Here is a 16,422-nt window from a genome sequence, read left to right as displayed (position 1 = left end):
TGTACATTATTTTTTAAACTTGCTCATCTTGCTGCTCGGTCTAATGCCATAGAAAGTGGATGTAGAAGTAACTTCAAAGTAGAAATGCTGTGATTTAACAAAGACATAGAGAACTTAGTATTGGGAGGCGTTTTTCTGATCAACTAGAACGTTCATGAGTTTTACCAAATAAATAATAAGTTTCTTCAGCAATTTATTGTAATTTTTTGTCTGAGTCTTGGGAGGCCTTGTTTCAACCGATTTGATTATATTGAAGTTAAATTTATTTTTTCGGCGGATGAGAGTGTGTTACTTGATCTTAGCAATGTAAGAACTATCTGCAGAACAGATTGTGATTTTAGCAATGTAATTTTTCTTTCTTTGGGGATCAACTGGCTGCTCTACTTTTTATAATCCGAACTCAATATACTTCGTGCATCTGTCCTAAATTTAGGATTGGCATACAACATAATGCATTTTCCTTTTGCTGTTGTATGCTAATAATAATAATAATAAAACATAGTTTTGGTGTTGCATTTTATTCACTGATTATGTTCTCAAAGTACAAATTGAGGAACAAAGACCAGAATTCAAAACTTCGAAAGGAAAATTCGATTTGTGTGTAAGCAAGCATTACTGATTTTGCTGCATGTGGGTTTCATAGACCAATTGTGCTGCAAGAATATCCACAACTGCAGAACCGACTGACTTGAACACAGTAATCTCCTCACAGCTTCTTCTCCCAGCCTTGTCTCCCTTGATCAACTCCACCAGCATCCCACAAACATCTGCCTTCCCAATCACCCCTCTCTCAAACGCACCTACCAGCTCCCCTGCCTCCACCAACGCAGCCTCATTATCAACAAACACTCTCCCTCTCCTAATCGCCTCGTCATCACACTCCTTCATTGAGTGCTTGAAAGATCCAACCAAGTCCAAGTGCGCCCCTGCCTTCAGCGTCTTCCCCTTCACAAGAGGCACCTCCGAATTCGTCGCGCAGCTGACGATGTCCCCCATCCCAACCACCTCATCCAAGCATCCACTGCTCTCGAAACAGACCCCTTCAAATGCCACACTTTCTTGCATTTTCTCAGCCAAATTTCTGGCCTTTTCCACTGTTCGGTTCCATATGATCACTTTCTTCAAACTGGGCCTTGCCGCGAGATGGGCTCTGATCAAATGAGGTGCCAAAGCACCTGCACCGATCATCACCAGGACTTGGCTGTCGTTTCTGGACAAAATCCTCGAAGCCAAGGCAGAAACGCAAGAAGTCCTGTAAAGGGTCAGTGCGGTGCCGTCCATGGTGGCCAAGGTTTGCCCAGTTGTGGAGCTGAAAAGCACGTAATTTGCGTGCACCCCGGGTAAGTTTAGCGCGGAATTTTGTGGGAAGTAGGTCACGAGCTTGACGCCTAAGTAGGGAAGAGAAGGGGAGGAGGACCAAGAGGGCATGAGGAGGAGAGAGGAAGAGGGTGAAACGTCGTAGCTTTGGCGGATTGGGGAACATAGAGAAGCTGAGACTGTGGGAAGTGAAGATTGGAAATGATTTATCAGAGTTTGGTGAGAGAGGAGGGAGTCTAGAGACTCAGTGGTGATGACGATTGGGAATGTTATGGTGGCAGAAGCCATTGATAAAAGACTTGAGAGTTTGGGAGTTTGTTTGTTTGTTTGTTTTTTTTGATGGAGAGAGAGGAGAGAGAGAGAGGCAAATATAAGCACGATAGAAATGTAGGACTTAGTGGGGAGGCAGCAGTGGACCAAGACTTTGCATATTTGTTTGGTTATTTAGCTCGATATAGAATATTCAATATTGTTATGGGGTGAGTGAATGAAACTTAAAAGTAAACAAACGTTGGCAAAAAAGTGATGGTGCTAATAATATGAGGTCCATGGGCCTAAAAATGACCCTCGCAAGCAACCACCCAACCTCCTCATTCCATCGGCTGCCTGTTTCAATTAAGTTTGAAACGCAGAAAGCAAAACAAGTCCAACAAGGATGGCAAATCGATCCAGAGCTTCGTGGGCGAGACGATTTTGATTGAACCCACCATAATTAAGGTCGGCTTTTTTACGCAAACCAAGAATAAAATCAAACTTAACATATGAGCTGCTACTTAAACTCTACAAGAAAATAAATCAAGTACGTTACATACGTATCAAGAAGTTAACAAAAAATTAATAATAAAAAAAGACAACTTATTGTAACCAAATCAAGTTGCCAATAAGATTCAGAATTGGCTGTGAAAATGTGGTGTGTTTAATTCAAGCCAGAAACATCAAATCAAGGACGAAAACATCGCGACCCGATCGACTTCTCTGAGATATGGCTATACTCTCTATTTGTCTGCATTCCACCATAGGAGATGGCTGGCAGCGTGGCAGCCCAAGTCATTTCCTATCCATTTTCACTTTTTAATATGGAGATTCTTCAAATGGAAGTAATGATTGCTTGCAGCACACATGATTTATATTTCCTTTCCCAATTTTGTAACGAATTTTATACCCTCAATGGCATAACTGCATGTCTTAGGTGCTGAAATCCCAGAATGTGTGACCAAGTGTTCACTTCAAAGAAGGGTTCTTTGGCCAGAAGGGCAAGAAAGAATGGAGAAAGCCTTGTAACAGATCCCATAGAGATGGCAAGAGAACGGTTCCAGATTATTGGAAAAGGGGGATGTGATCCAGGACTGAAATGGTTGGAAAGACTTGAGGGAAAGCAGGGAAGAGGAAGACTGAATATAACAACAACATGCAGGCTTGCAAATTGCAATGCAACAAGCGAATTGCTGAGGGAGGCAATGGAGCTCAAAGTACCACATATAGAAACTTTATCTAACTATACTTGATGGTGCTGGACATGTTCAAAAGCTTAAGGGTTTGTTTCAGACTTTTTTTCCTCTATTTTTAAGCTGAAATTGACTTGTGTGAGACATGTTTAACAACGCATATACACATACACACACAATTATGCATATATAATATATATGTAGCGGGTTATTTTTAAGAAGATCCGATGAAATCAAGAAATTGGCATATATAATATATATGTAGCGGGTAAAACCGCAAGTTCTCAAAGCAAAAATATAAATTCACAACCTCAATTTCTCAAGCATATATAAATTCACAATCTCCTCAACTTTTCAAGATTCACAACCGAAAATTAAAGACAATCAAGATTCCAATTAAAGGCATTCCACTTCCAACTTTAAAGTTACAAACCAAAAGGAAAATGCAAAGCAAAATGAATTAAAGTTACAACCAAAAGAAAATCCTATTCAAAGTTAATTAAAGTTACAAACCAATGCACCAATACAAACTAAAGTTACAAATCAAGAATTGTTTGAACGCACATAGAATCAAGAAATGATGCAAATTTCTCAAGCAAATAAACAAGTACATGGGTTAGTTTTAGTACCAAAACAAAAATAAATACCAACTGACGTGGCCTAAGCGACAGAAACAAACTGGAGCGGGAAAAAAAGGGTTCCAGTCAAATTATCTTTCCAAAATTCAAATTGCCGCTCGTCTAAAGAAAGTTCAGTATATTGATATTTGATATAACCCAAAATAAAAATAAAAATAAAATAAAAAGAACGAAGAAAATTTGTGACCAAGAAGCAAGCAATAGAGTGGAGCAGTGACCATGGACGACGTTGATCGGTTGTTCGAGTGCTTCAAATGCGGCATCTCCCCTCCTCGTAAGCTCTCTCTCTATCTCCTTCTCCACTCTGTTTGGTTACTGAGAATACAAAAGAGAAAACAAAGAAAGCGTATCTCAGGCGCATTTACCAAATTGACAACGCGTTTCGGTTGGAGGCTATGTCGTTGAAAAACGTCAAATTAGGGTTTCGAATTGGAATACATGCATTGCAAAACATATTATTGAGGAAGATTTGATACTGTTAGTGTCTGATATTCGATTTGTATTTTTATTTTTAGTGTCTGATTTGATACTGTTACTTCCAACGCATAGTTGAGTTATTACTCTGGTTTTGAAATTTTGATTTTACAAGAATCTGCTTTGAGGGAAAGAAAGAGAAGCAAAAGCAACTTGAAGCGAAGAAGTAAAACCCAGGAGGTCTCTTCTCCAGGATCAGCAGCAGGGCAAACACAGAAAAATGCATCAGAAATACAACTTTCTGCGGAGAAGGTATTTACTCCGAAATGGTCATTTCTTGCCCACTTAACTTGTATTCATGTTATAGTCTTTATTGTTTCTTAGTCTGATTTCTTGTGTCTGTGTGTATAATTGTGCTTGAATTCCTCCTTAGTTGAATGAAATTTGACCTTTTATGTTGTTGATAGCTGAAATGTTCTTTTAGTGCACTTGCCAATTGATATCCAACCTATAATATTTGTCCTACTGCTTTGCTTACCTAAAATATATATCACCGTTTCTTCAGTCTGGTTCAGGAACCGTTAAAGCAAACAACTTTAACCGTGCAAAGCAGTTTTCTCCAGTTGTATTCTATGGGTCTCCAAATGGGGTGCCTCCTAAAAAACCATCAAGATCTTTGCTGCGATTGTTACGTGAAATACGTGTTGATCTTGCTACCCAAAAAAGATTGAGTTCAAGGTATTTGTGTAATTCTTCCTCCTGATTTATCTGCTTCAAGAACTTTTTGTTCTCTTCTTATATTTTTTTAACTATGTTCCTTGATCCTGGCTTTTTGTCTGTTTAGGAAGGAAGTATGGGCGACATTTCCAAGGCAGGATGAAGCAATGCAGTTTGCCAAAGGGAATGGGAACGTTCATGTTTTTAGTTATCAAGATCACTATAGTGGACAAAGAAGGTTCCTTGTTTCAACTTACGACGATTTCTGGAGAAGGTTGCGCTTTTTTGTGTCCTTTTGGATTATTATACTTGTTCACTGTCTGAAGTTCTATTCTTGATGTTCTTGTAATGCTTTTGTTTTGCTTTTTTGTTTCAGGTACAACAATATGAATCCCAAGTTCCGTCACCATTACGAAGTGATTCAGGAGGTCACGAATTTTCTTTCATTCTCTTCACTAGAAGCACTAAACAAAAATGTGGGTACCATATGCAACAAAATTGGGTGTGGTTCCTAAATTTTGAATGTGTTGCTTTCAGGGTTTACCATGCCACCTTTACTTTGACTTGGAGTTCAATAAGAGAGACAATGCAGGCAGAAATGGAGACGAAATGGTTGATGTCTTGATTTCAGTCATTTTCGAAGCCTTACTTGAAAAGTATTCTATTCAAGGAAACAAGGAATGGATATTGGAGCTTGATTCCTCTACTGAAGGTGTGGATCACAATTATTACCCCCCTTATATATGAGGATGCTGTCTTGATGCATTTGAATATTTGTATTATATTGGGTTTCGATTCCTCTATTGAAAATTTCATTAGGAGCTTGCATTTTGAAATTGATTGTCACTTCTGACTATACTTGTATGCAGCAAAGTTCTCTCGTCACCTAATCATTCGCATAAAAAAGACTGCCTTTAAGGACAACTCACATGCAGGTGCATTTGTCACTGAGGTATGACTTGGTGAAGATTACAGAAACTTTTTCTTACTTCCAAATCTAATGGAGTTTGAGATTACTGTAGGTTGTTTCCTCTTGGGGGAGGGGGGGATGTTTTCTGAATTAAATTTCCACACATAAATTCAAAACAGAAATTATATTTAAGAAGCAAATTTTCCATAATTTATAGCCTCTTTTTACTGTGATGAACAGAATCTGCTTCATTTACTACGATTTTTCCTTTTTTTTCTTTTCCGTGTAGAAATATCAACTATTGTCAGTATGTGATGACATATTATCAGATATGCTCACGGATTTCAAGTGCAAAGGAGAGGGATGGAAGATTTGGAAATTTTTTTGTTAGAAAAGATTCAAAGTCTTCGAACTCCGCTAGTCAACTATTTGTGGACACTGCTGTATATACCCGAAATCGTTGCTTTCGTTTAGCTCTATCATCAAAGGCAGGGAAGAATTCAGTGCTTCTACCTACTGGGCGTTTCAAAGCCAAGGACATGGTATGCCACCCTTCTGATTAACATAATATTTGCAACCTGGACTTTTGTTAGTGGTGTTTGGATTTTTTATGCTTTGACTATCGTATGCCTTAATCTTATGATCAAAGTTATGTTGTTCGACAGCAATCTGAGGAGGAAATGTTCATGGCATCCTTGATCTGCAATTTGGATGTTGATTGTGAGAAGCTTCTAGTATGCAAAACAGATCTTGATTGTATAAAGACTCTGCATTTTGATACAGAGGTAATTTGGATTTCATAACTGGTCCATACTTTTTGATTTGATGCTTACAGATAGAAGATACTAAATATTATTGATATTATGTGGTTAGTTTGAGGACAAACTATTGGTATTCTTAGAGCATTCATCTACCTTCTGTATTGGCAATAGGTCATTTAACTATACCAATTCTTTGTTTTTCCAGATAAACCGTAATTTTGGAAAATGTTACAGTTGGCCCCAAGAATTTGCGTTGAATGGTGGCACAACTGATGCTTCAGCAACATACTTCCTTGGGAAATCTCCATTCCCAGCTTTGGATGCATTTATAGAGTCTGTTGCTACCGTTGGAAATGTATCAGGTGGTATCTTGTAACCTGCATCAGAAACGTTTGTTATTATTATTATTATTTTTTTGCCATTTTGTAAATAACTTGTTGCTATTCTAGGTAAAATTCGCAGCTGGTACTGGTTCTCAGAGTTTGGACACATGGTCTACAGCATGTCAAGAAACAGATACTGTGAGCGAATCGGCAGACAGCATAAAAGCAATCATGGTAAAAATCTTATATGTTGCTGCATTTCTTAGTCTGCGTATGCCTGCGTGTACATCTTGAAGTGTTTTTCAGATTACACTCTCAGCTGCATTCTGTCTGGCACTTCCCCTACCCCACTCTTTCTTATATGTAAGACAAACTTGCTAATAGGCGTAATCATTCTATTAGTGATATACGTTGCTGACCTCAGAAGGGCGGCTTATTATCAGAAATGTCATGATCCTGACTGTAGAGGTGCGGAAATATTTTACCTATTTTTCAATCTCTTTTAATCAATAAGTGACCAATTCAACTCACATATGGATGGCATCAGGTTATCGTTCTCCCTCGCGTCCAATTCCATTGGATATCATTCCTGAAATGGTGCATGAATATCGAAGTGATCATGAATGTGTTCCTTATGGGGATGAGAACATGACTAGCAGCTGCATTACAGATTCATGGTGGCTTGAAGCCATAAGAGTTGCAGATGATGTTGAAAATAAGAACATAGACATCAGAAATATGGTGAGACTACCTTTTGTGTACGTGCATCCAAGTTTTTCTCTTGCTATCTCTTTGCTATTTAATAAATTTGGCTCTGTGGCTGAGCCACACAACAGGAACCAGCTTTCTATCGGATTCAAAACTAGGACATGAGAAACCTTTCATTTTTCATTTTGCCATATCATATTTGATCAACACCATGTTTGCACCATCGCCTACAATGAAATGTATCCAATCTTTACTCATTTTCCTGAACTCTGATTTGTCCTAGTTTCTTCCGCAAATAGGAAAACATTGATTCAGAAGATGACAACTGGTGGATGGCTGTGGAAAAAACTGCATCCCAAGCTGAACTAGCGCACTTCAACTGATTCAAGGTCTAATATATGTTGGCTGGTAATCCTTCCAGCTTTGGCCTGGCCTGTCGACCGATACTTACAATGTCGAGTAAATGATTCATCATACAAACAAAAGGCCTGGTTCTGCAGCATCCTGTCATAGTAGAGGAAAGCAACGTCAGTTTACATATATGCCTGTGCTGTTCAAGCTGCATGTGTAATTATGGTCATATGGAGAAGTCTAGATTAGCCTCTCTTTGTTTTTTACACACCGTATAAATGAAAGAATTGTTATTATTTATGCAAGGTCTTGGTCCACTGGTGTCTTCCCCCAAGTTTTGAATTGTGGTCTTTGTTACCCAAGTTTTGAATTATGGGCAACTTTCCTCGTTTAATACGACGGCTCAGTCCAATTCAGACATAAAACCGATGATTGCACGTTTTAGACCACAAGACTTCTACATGAAGATATACCTCGTGAATTTGGTTGAGAAAAAATTTCTTATGGTTAAAAGGTATATCAATCGTGATCATTTTGAATCTTTTAAACGGGTGACAGAAAACTTTTAAAGTTTTCGAAATTGGACTATGATGAGTGTACGTGGATTGAGAAGAAAAGCTTGGGTGATTTTGCTCTCTTCTTGGGTGATAACACTTCAATAGTTGTGTCAGCTTCAAATATTTTAAGATGTCAACAAGATTACATATACTTCAACCATGATTTCGAGCGTATAACAGATATTACCTTTGGCAACCATGGACCTCCTGATTTTGGTATGTGTGACTTCAAAACTCGCACATTTACTTATTGAACTTCAAGCTTTCTAAGACATTTGATATTTAGATTTTTATTTTTATTTTTTGCGTAATTGTGTTGATGAGTTCTGTGAATGGACACATATATTATTGAAGTGTTCTAAAAAGGGTATTTAAATTAAATCATACTGTGAACATCAACTATTAATTTGGTGGGCGCTCATAAGAATGTCCTACAAGGACTTCACCCGCCACCAGCCAAGGATTTCACTGTTCACAACATTCTTTTTTTCTTTTTCTTTTTGTATGCGGACATCATTCTCAATTTTTTTAAGATATCAAGGCCCAATGGTAATACCCGCCAACTCAAATACCTCTACCTTTAAATGTTAATTTATAAGTTTTTAGATGAGGTAAGATCACAAGTGGATCCGTGGCGCAATGGTAGCGCGTCTGACTCCAGATCAGAAGGTTGCGTGTTCGATTCACGTCGGGTTCAAATCCCCACTTAATATATTTTTTGGTGGTTTTTTAATTACAAAATCCCCTAACGATGTAACTTAAAAGAAAATAAAAAGAATTAATATGTGAAACATGCCCTTGCATGTTTGACCTGTAATTACTATGCAAGTCCTTGGCCTTCTCAACCATTGCATGAGTGATTGGGTAATTTTTGATGCATTGACTTAGCATGATAGGTGCATGGCATATGATCTGAGCAGATAGCTATCAAATGATAAGGGGTGACACTGATATGTTTTTGTAATGTTTCTGCAGATGTTGGTTTGTGTGATTCACCAAGTTGCATTAATTCTATTCTATGAAAACTGGTAGAAATTGGTTTCAATTACTTGATGTGAACTGGTTGTGCATGACTAGTTTTAAGACCAGACCCTCCTCCTGTTTAATTTAATATTAAACATACTACATCACTTTCCAATAACTATTTGATCATGCTTAATGTGTTTTTATTTTATTTTATACAAAGTGATGTCGGGTGCACGAGTAATCGTTCTTAACGTGTTTTAATTGAATGCCAGAGGGGACCATTCTTGCCTAATGGAGCTGTTATTTCCTTGAACTACCATACTAGTCAAAAATCATTTTTCTATCTAGCAAATAGATATTAGATAGTCTCACACCTAATTTCTAGTTGTTATATGATATCAATCGCAGAACTGTCTTATTATTAGTGAGGCATTGGTGGAATCTTTGCTTTTTTGGGTTCCACAATTGAAATTTAAAAATAAAAAATGAAGGGTCCTTTCGGTGGTTGGATACAGTGAAGTTGAAGACCAGATACTAACTTCCCCAGTTAGTTATGTTCTTCCATGCATGACAGTTAAGAGCTATCTGATGCAGGCTCGCAGAAATAAATTTGGTGAAATTTTAGTATTTGGTTGTTGTTGCCACAACCAAAAGCCTCTCACATTGTCACAATCAAATGAAGCCTCTGATGACTTTGGCTTCCTTTTTTTCCCTCTGTCCCTTTGTCATATTTCCAATTAAAAGTGGATATTCTGTGTGCTTATTCCAGCTATAAACTTTAGTTACATTTTTATTATCTTCTTTGCGTAGAATCTATAAAGGCAGAGGTGTTCGGCAGTAGGGACTTGGATTTGGACAGAAGACTGTAACCTATATCTTCATATCTCCTTCAACATGTTCTGATTGTCTTTGTCCACAATTCATAAAATTGTATTTGTTTTGTTGCTTGTATGATGAGCAATACTAGCGAGCTAGTTGTGTATAAATATAAAGGCAGGCAACCCCTCTCTTTGATCAATACATAACAATAGTAGTCTATTATTGCATAACATCACTAGTATAACAATGAGAGAGGACGACATCTTTTGTTGTGAGACTGATTTCTGGGTGTTTATAGTCATATGTTTGGTGCTTGTGTCATTTGCTGGTATTGCATCAGGCCTTGCTTTAGGGCTCTTGTCCTTCAGCCAAGTTGATCTTGAGGTCCTCATCAAGTCTGGTCAGCCCCAAGACCAGAAAAATGCAGGTTGCTGCTATAGCTACTCAAATTTCGCTACATGTTCTTAATTACTATCATTTTATAAAGCCTAATAGCTACGTCTTTTTCTGTCCATTTTCTTATAAATTTGCAGCAAAGATTCTGCCGCTTGTTAAGAATGAGCATCTACTTTTATGTACTCTCCTAATAGGCAAATCACTGGCAATGGAGGTATGCCGCCCGCTACGATGTATATATATTGTAAACTATATTTATGCAAGTTTGTATGTTCTGAAGCAAATTAATTGATCTAGTGTGTTCTTCTACAAGGCACTTCCCCTTTTCCTGGACTCAATTCTCCCAGTTTGGGCTGCAATTCTTGTGTCAGTCACCCTTGTACTTGCATTTGCGGAGGTAAATTTGTTTTACCATCAATGCACTTTGATTTTTGTTTTGCCTAAACTTGTAATTTGAGATCTTATTATTCTTTATACTTCGTTTTTGCTGTTAGATCATTCCTCAAGCTGTATGTTCTCGTTATGGACTAAGTCTTGGTGCAAAAATGTCTCACTTGGTACGGTTGCTTCTGGTGGTCTTCCTCCCTCTATCATACCCTTTCAGTAAGGTAATACATGTTCAATCTATGGACCTTAGAGATACCATGTTCAATAGAGATTAAGACTTACTTGTATTTGGAATTTTGACCATGCCAGCTGTTGGATTGCCTCCTTGGCAAAGGGCATTCGGCACTCTTAAGACGAGCAGAGCTGAAAACATTGGTGGATCTGCATGCCAATGAGGTGAGGTTTCCTCTGTCTTGTTACTCTGTTGGTTCATGACAGTGTCAAAGTCTAAATAGTGTGATCATGTTCATCATTAGGCAGGGAAAGGTGGAGAGTTGTCACATCATGAGACTACGATTATTGGTGGTGCTCTGGATCTGACTTTGAAGACTGCTGAAGATGCAATGACTCCCATATCTGAAACTTTTTCCCTTGACATAAACTCCAAACTTGACATGTACGTCCGTTCATCAACCGAATCTGTACATACTATTTACTTCTGGTTTCTATGTGACTTTTATATGTACATCCTTACCTTAGGCATACACTTGGTTTGATAATGAGCAAAGGCCACAGTCGCATACCTATATATTCTGGAAGTCGGACAAACATTATTGGCCTCATTCTGGTAAGCAACTCAGCAACTTTAATTTGTTTATTAGTCAGTTCATGCATGCGCAAAGTTGATCTTCCTATTGATTGATTTGCTCCAAGTTCTTGGTGGAAGAATTGAGGCTTGTATATAATGTCTTTGAATAAGTCCCTCTCTTCTTTATTTTCCTTGTTTCCATAAACAGTTCCAGGTTTCCTTGTTTACTATTTTCTTATCTAAATTAAGCAACCGGTCTCATGTATCGACTACTTGTTTTCTCTTTTGGAATATATATATTAGGCAAAGAATTTGATCTTCAGCCGGCCGGAAGATGAAACCCCAATAAAATACTTGACTATCAGGAGAATTCCAAGGTAGGTATGAGTGCTCCCTTATGGCATCTCTGCAATTGTATTCACATGTTTTTCTAGCATTGTCGTTTTTCTCTGTAGGAGCATAATTCTGTCCATATCTGTAACAGGGTTTATGACAGTTGGCCTTTATATGATATACTGCATCAGTTCCAGAAAGGTCATAGTCATATGGTTGCTGTGGTGAAGAGTAAGAAGGATGTTAATGGAGAAAAGGACAACAAGGATTGCATGCCTAGCTTTCTAGAGACAGAGACTAATTCAAGGTTACATTCAACACTAGCAGAGAGTAAAGGTAATGTTACATTACCAAAAATCAAGTTTTAAGGCAAACAATATGTGGTAGGCTCATAGCATTCAGGGTTGTTTGTACTGGATATTACAGGTTTAAATTCTCGAAATGATCAGAATTATCGTCTAAGTTTCTCCATGGACACATCCCCTATATATTCTAGTGAAACTGAATACTGTTCTCCGACGCCGAAGCATGTCATGGTGCAAGACGAAGAATCAGAGACACAAAGTAATAGACATAATCAAGGACGAGGTAGAAATACATCATCTGAAAATTTAGAATCTCTTCAAAGTAGCATGGATGAGGAGGTAATCGGTATCATAACAATGGAGGATGTTATGGAGGAACTGCTACAGGTATCAAGTTATAGTGACCTAGTTAATTATGAAAAATTCAATTTGATCCATCAGTTTAAGATAATTTTTTTCCCTAAACCCCATATCATTCATGAAAATTAAGCTAATTACTCCTTTTATTCTGTCTTGCAGGAAGATATACTGGATGAAACAGATAATTATGTCGATGTCCACAACAAGTGAGCAGTGACCGAATTTTATTTTTTATGCTTCTCTTCTCTGTAAACTCCAAAGTCAACACTTTCAGTGTATATAAACAATATATTTGATGTTAACAAATAATTACTTTGTTTCTGTTTGTTCCAGAATCAAAATCAACCTGCTACCATATTCAAGAAGATCATCACCCTCAAAATCTCCAAGAAAATCTGCACCTCATATTTATTGGAGAACTCCAGAGCCATCTCCACTATCTTCATACAGCACTCCCATACTCCGATCACCCACTTCCCCATACATTCAACCTCCCATCTTCATAAGACCTCCTCTGTATGCTTCCCCTGCAAAATCAATACTAGTTACTTCTCCAACTGGATCTGCAGGCCCTCTTTGCAGCTCACCGTCCTCACATCGAGTGTGTATATGCATATATGGCTAAACATTATGTTAATTAACTTTTGCCATTGTTACCGAAATACATCTTGCTTATGTCGAAGTTTGGATCTTGACAGGCCTCAAGAAAGTCGAATGAGAAGCTTTCCGGTGACCATATAGCTTCGACTCACTGAGTTAAGTTAACGGATGTTACTGCATGCGACTGTTTTGATTAGATGGAGTAGTATTCTATGGAGTGGAAGGACACCGTTACAATAACATCTTGAATTGGAGCATGTCACTCAATTTACAATAAGACTAGAGGCACCAACTCTTTGTGTATATATATATATATATAGCATGTCTTGTAAGTTGTATTCCTTTCCAATGTTCAAAATAGGGAGGGATGAAAGTTGAAAAAACTTCAGATTTGGATCTATGTGATCAACTAATTCTAATAACATAAAGTTATGAGAAATTTATCATTGGATATCATTCCTGTTATCATTTTTATTACGCATTATTATTTCTACCATTGTAGAAATTCTTTATTACACACCCTTTGATAGAGAGAAACTTACCCATATCCCATCTTTAATACAATACACATTTTCTTTATCTCTTATCACACTCTCGTCACATCATGTGATGAGAGATAGAGAAAACGAAGTATGAAACATGTTACATGAAAGTTTTACTCCCGTATGATACTGGTGAGCTAGTGATGACGGGGATCAGGACCTCCAGGAATCAATCGGTTTGACCCATTCTGACTTTTGCTTATCTTTTCACTTGTGTGCTTTGACTTGATCATGTTCCGGAATTTGTTTGCTTTTCATTTCCTGATCGAACATCATATACCTTCTTACTCTTTTCCACCAATGTGGGAATCGAGCGGGTTAATAAGACCCTCCTCTCCTTCATCCCTGAATTGAAACACTGAGAGTAGTCAAACCTTAAAGTTGAAAAGAAAAACAAAATTAGCAATGCAGTCAGAAAAACCCTCAAACTAGACATTTGATCTCTCTCCTGCTACGAACAGAAAGTCGATAGTCTTGTAGCTAAAGACTGGAAGCTAGGAAGAACCATACTAGTAGTATATATAGCAATCAGAAAGTCATATTTTATCCTCGTATTATTGGTGGGAGGGACATGACCATCACAAATTGATCTCCTTTTCTTGCAAGTGCTTCTATATATAATCTGACACATACAACCACACACGACGCATTTTCCGATATTTATTTCCGAGTTTTCATGGACCATGCATCTGCATGCATATATAACAGAGATCATTTGCTAATTAACTTTGGGTTTTGGATTAATTTCCAATACCTTGTCACGACAAGTTACTAGTTAGTGTTTCATACATATATCTTCCCACGAGACACTATTGAATCCATACAATGAGAGAATACGCCTTTACCAAGTAGGTATAGGTCATCAAATTGTTTTATTCTGCTTTTGTCATTTCATTTAGTAGTTACACGCTGCCATTGACATGATCATGAGTGCTCCGTCTCCGTGTATGCATGGATCGCTAACCTAATTAAGTAGGTCAAACCCAATATTTTTTTAAAAAAATTTATTCACCATTTAGAGTAGAGCAATTCATCTCATCCATTCTCTATATTGGATTGACCTAATTATAAGTAGGTCAAGTTTGTTTGGTTCCTTTCCCGCTCTGTTATTGCACATGCTCAGAACTTTCAATCTTACTTGTCTTACCTGTATTATATGTTTTTTTTTGGTCAATAGTGATAAACTTTCCCTTAAGTTGAAGCAGGCAAGCCATCAGTGGAAGCTAAGATACAAACTAGAAGTTCGTACATATCTAAAAACCCCGAGACATAAAAACCTATATTATATGTTTTTGCTTTCAGAATAATTGTTTTGTTAGTACAAGCAATTGGGAAAGCAATTGGGATAGGGTGATTTATATAAATATTCATTAGGTACCTGAGGATTTCGAACCCGCATTGACCTTTCAGAATTTTTATACATGTAATATTATTTTGACACATGTGATATCTTGATTACAAGCCTATTTAGCCCACAGAAAAGAGAAGAGTAACAGGCAGAGCCAAGCCCACAAAAAAGAATTCTAGATAACTAAAGTCTTCATTCAAGCCCAATTGTTTGTCGTTGAATTATAAGATAGGCCCTCACGAAAAAACCACAACGAGAAACGATACAAATGTCTTACGACACTCGGACGTTATGCCACCACCATTCGTTTTTCTTGGATAAGGTCTATAGGCGCAAGAGCATACAAATAGATGATGGTATAATGAAAACAAAAAACAAACAAAAACTTGGCCTAAAAAGCTATGAAAACTCTGGTTTTTTCCTCACAACCATCTCTCTATCTTGCTTCAAAGTGTTCTCCATGGAACCCCAAAAGCCTGACCTTCAATCCCACAACCTTGCAAAAACAAAAACACAACAAAAGAACATATAAAATGCATGCCAATGCAAAGGGCTTTGGCAGTGCACCAGCCTCTACTAAAGAAAAGCCTACAAGCCAAAACTCCAACAAAAATGATCAGGATGGCGATGAGGAAATTCCACAGGCTGTTTTCGAGAGGATGCTGGTGAGAATTGTGGCCTCCGTGGGGCTGCCGATGGCCATGGGCTTTGCATTTTTGAACGTCTTTGAAGTGATTAAGGAGAAGCACTTGTGGGACGTGCCACTTTGGCTCCCATTCTTGACAACGTTGTTGACTTTTGGGTCTTCAACTCTTGGGATCGCATATGGAGCTTTGTCTACAAGTTGGGATGCAGAGAAGAAGGGTTCGATTCTTGGTTTTGAAGAAGTTCAAAGCAATTGGGTTGAGATGTGGAGTGAGGAAGATGAGAGCAATAGCAAAAAAAATGATGGGTGAATTTTGGACTATGTAAAGTTACAATTTTACCACAGCTTCAAGCACCGTTAGTTAGCGTTCTTTCCCTCTTTATATATGTGGCATTGTGATGAATTACACATAATTTTTACCCTTTGTACGGTTTCATTCATTGTGGTATTCTAATTATTCTAATGTACAATAAAGAAAATCGAACTCGGATACAAGAAGACAGACACACTACTTTAACTAGCCTAACCTGCATATGCACTTTGGCTCGGTCATGACTAATTGAATACCATGAATTGCTTCATATATATTGAGGTTGTGGTTGACCTGCACAGTATTTCATGAAAAAGATTAAAGCATTGGGTTAAAAGTATAAATCCCATAAAGTTCTCAGCTATAGATTTAATTACTGTAATAGCTTGATGTCACTCCAAGTTGTAATACTAAATAAATAAGGTGTTTTAGATCTGAGGTCTTACATGTCGTATGGATTGATGTAATCTACATCTCGATCATATCGTTAGCGGAATTATAAATGGTTGTATAGTTATTAT

At 37.7% G+C, this 16,422-nt stretch overlaps 4 protein-coding genes and 1 non-coding gene across 7 annotated transcripts; 4 read left to right on the top strand and 1 right to left on the bottom strand.

Moving 5' to 3' along the window:
- Positions 1-486: 486 nt before the first annotated feature.
- Positions 487-1,721, bottom strand: LOC103333712 (NAD(P)-binding Rossmann-fold superfamily protein). The gene has a single exon (XM_008236605.3). The coding sequence runs from the start codon at positions 1,603-1,605 to the stop codon at positions 613-615; it is 993 nt and encodes a 330-aa protein (XP_008234827.1). The 5' UTR covers positions 1,606-1,721; the 3' UTR covers positions 487-612.
- Positions 1,722-3,499: 1,778 nt separating this feature from the next.
- LOC103333714 (DNA primase) lies at positions 3,500-7,901 on the top strand. 3 transcript variants are annotated; one of them, XM_089052233.1, is made up of 14 exons: positions 3,500-3,674; positions 3,990-4,126; positions 4,380-4,552; positions 4,659-4,805; positions 4,908-4,959; positions 5,069-5,243; positions 5,401-5,483; positions 5,771-5,983; positions 6,107-6,226; positions 6,408-6,564; positions 6,652-6,759; positions 6,928-6,993; positions 7,073-7,283; positions 7,533-7,741. In XM_089052233.1, exons 1-14 carry the CDS (start codon positions 3,620-3,622, stop codon positions 7,600-7,602), a joined length of 1,767 nt encoding a protein of 588 aa, XP_088908359.1. In that variant the 5' UTR covers positions 3,500-3,619; the 3' UTR covers positions 7,603-7,741. The 3 variants fall into 3 exon arrangements, with proteins under 3 accessions (XP_088908359.1, XP_088908360.1, XP_008234830.1); XM_089052234.1 differs by having other exon boundaries at positions 7,073-7,266; positions 7,517-7,676; XM_008236608.2 differs by having other exon boundaries at positions 3,503-3,674; positions 7,073-7,266; positions 7,533-7,901.
- An 865-nt stretch (positions 7,902-8,766) lies between these two features.
- TRNAW-CCA (transfer RNA tryptophan (anticodon CCA)) lies at positions 8,767-8,838 on the top strand. Its single transcript has one exon. It is a non-coding gene; the product is annotated as a tRNA-Trp (tRNA).
- A 999-nt stretch (positions 8,839-9,837) lies between these two features.
- On the top strand, positions 9,838-13,529 carry LOC103333787 (CBS domain protein with a domain protein (DUF21)). Its single transcript, XM_089053677.1, has 13 exons — positions 9,838-10,353; positions 10,460-10,536; positions 10,636-10,719; positions 10,817-10,930; positions 11,019-11,105; positions 11,186-11,325; positions 11,409-11,496; positions 11,761-11,834; positions 11,942-12,126; positions 12,217-12,482; positions 12,615-12,661; positions 12,789-13,056; positions 13,154-13,529. The coding sequence occupies exons 1-13, from the start codon at positions 10,173-10,175 to the stop codon at positions 13,208-13,210; spliced, it is 1,668 nt and encodes a 555-aa protein (XP_088909803.1). The 5' UTR covers positions 9,838-10,172; the 3' UTR covers positions 13,211-13,529.
- A 1,746-nt stretch (positions 13,530-15,275) lies between these two features.
- LOC103333715 (transmembrane protein, putative (DUF3464)) lies at positions 15,276-16,031 on the top strand. The gene has a single exon (XM_008236609.3). The coding sequence runs from the start codon at positions 15,347-15,349 to the stop codon at positions 15,899-15,901; it is 555 nt and encodes a 184-aa protein (XP_008234831.2). The 5' UTR covers positions 15,276-15,346; the 3' UTR covers positions 15,902-16,031.
- The last annotated feature ends 391 nt before the right edge of the window (positions 16,032-16,422 follow it).

Source organism: Prunus mume, linkage group LG5 (assembly GCF_029339155.1).
Source record: "Prunus mume cultivar Tortuosa linkage group LG5, ASM2933915v1, whole genome shotgun sequence".
NCBI lineage: Eukaryota > Viridiplantae > Streptophyta > Magnoliopsida > Rosales > Rosaceae > Prunus > Prunus mume.
The sequence above is the reverse complement of the archived record's forward strand: the minus strand, read 5'-3'. Positions and strand labels throughout refer to the sequence as shown.

What these genes read in the sequence shown, in the direction of transcription:
- LOC103333787 (XM_089053677.1), top strand. Translation starts at nt 10,173, where the DNA reads ATGAGAGAGGACGACATCTTTTGTTGTGAGACTGATTTCTGGGTGTTT. An exon ending in ACATTATTGGCCTCATTCTG is followed by an intron (nt 11,497 to 11,760) that starts GTAAGCAACTCA and finishes TATATATATTAG; the next exon opens with GCAAAGAATTTGATCTTCAG. An exon ending in TATGTCGATGTCCACAACAA is followed by an intron (nt 12,662 to 12,788) that starts GTGAGCAGTGAC and finishes TGTTTGTTCCAG; the next exon opens with AATCAAAATCAACCTGCTAC.
- LOC103333715 (XM_008236609.3), top strand. Translation starts at nt 15,347, where the DNA reads ATGAAAACTCTGGTTTTTTCCTCACAACCATCTCTCTATCTTGCTTCA.
- LOC103333712 (XM_008236605.3), bottom strand. Translation starts at nt 1,605, where the DNA reads ATGGCTTCTGCCACCATAACATTCCCAATCGTCATCACCACTGAGTCT.
- LOC103333714 (XM_089052233.1), top strand. Translation starts at nt 3,620, where the DNA reads ATGGACGACGTTGATCGGTTGTTCGAGTGCTTCAAATGCGGCATCTCC. An exon ending in CAGGTGCATTTGTCACTGAG is followed by an intron (nt 5,484 to 5,770) that starts GTATGACTTGGT and finishes ACATATTATCAG; the next exon opens with ATATGCTCACGGATTTCAAG. An exon ending in ATGGTGAGACTACCTTTTGT is followed by an intron (nt 7,284 to 7,532) that starts GTACGTGCATCC and finishes TTCCGCAAATAG; the next exon opens with GAAAACATTGATTCAGAAGA.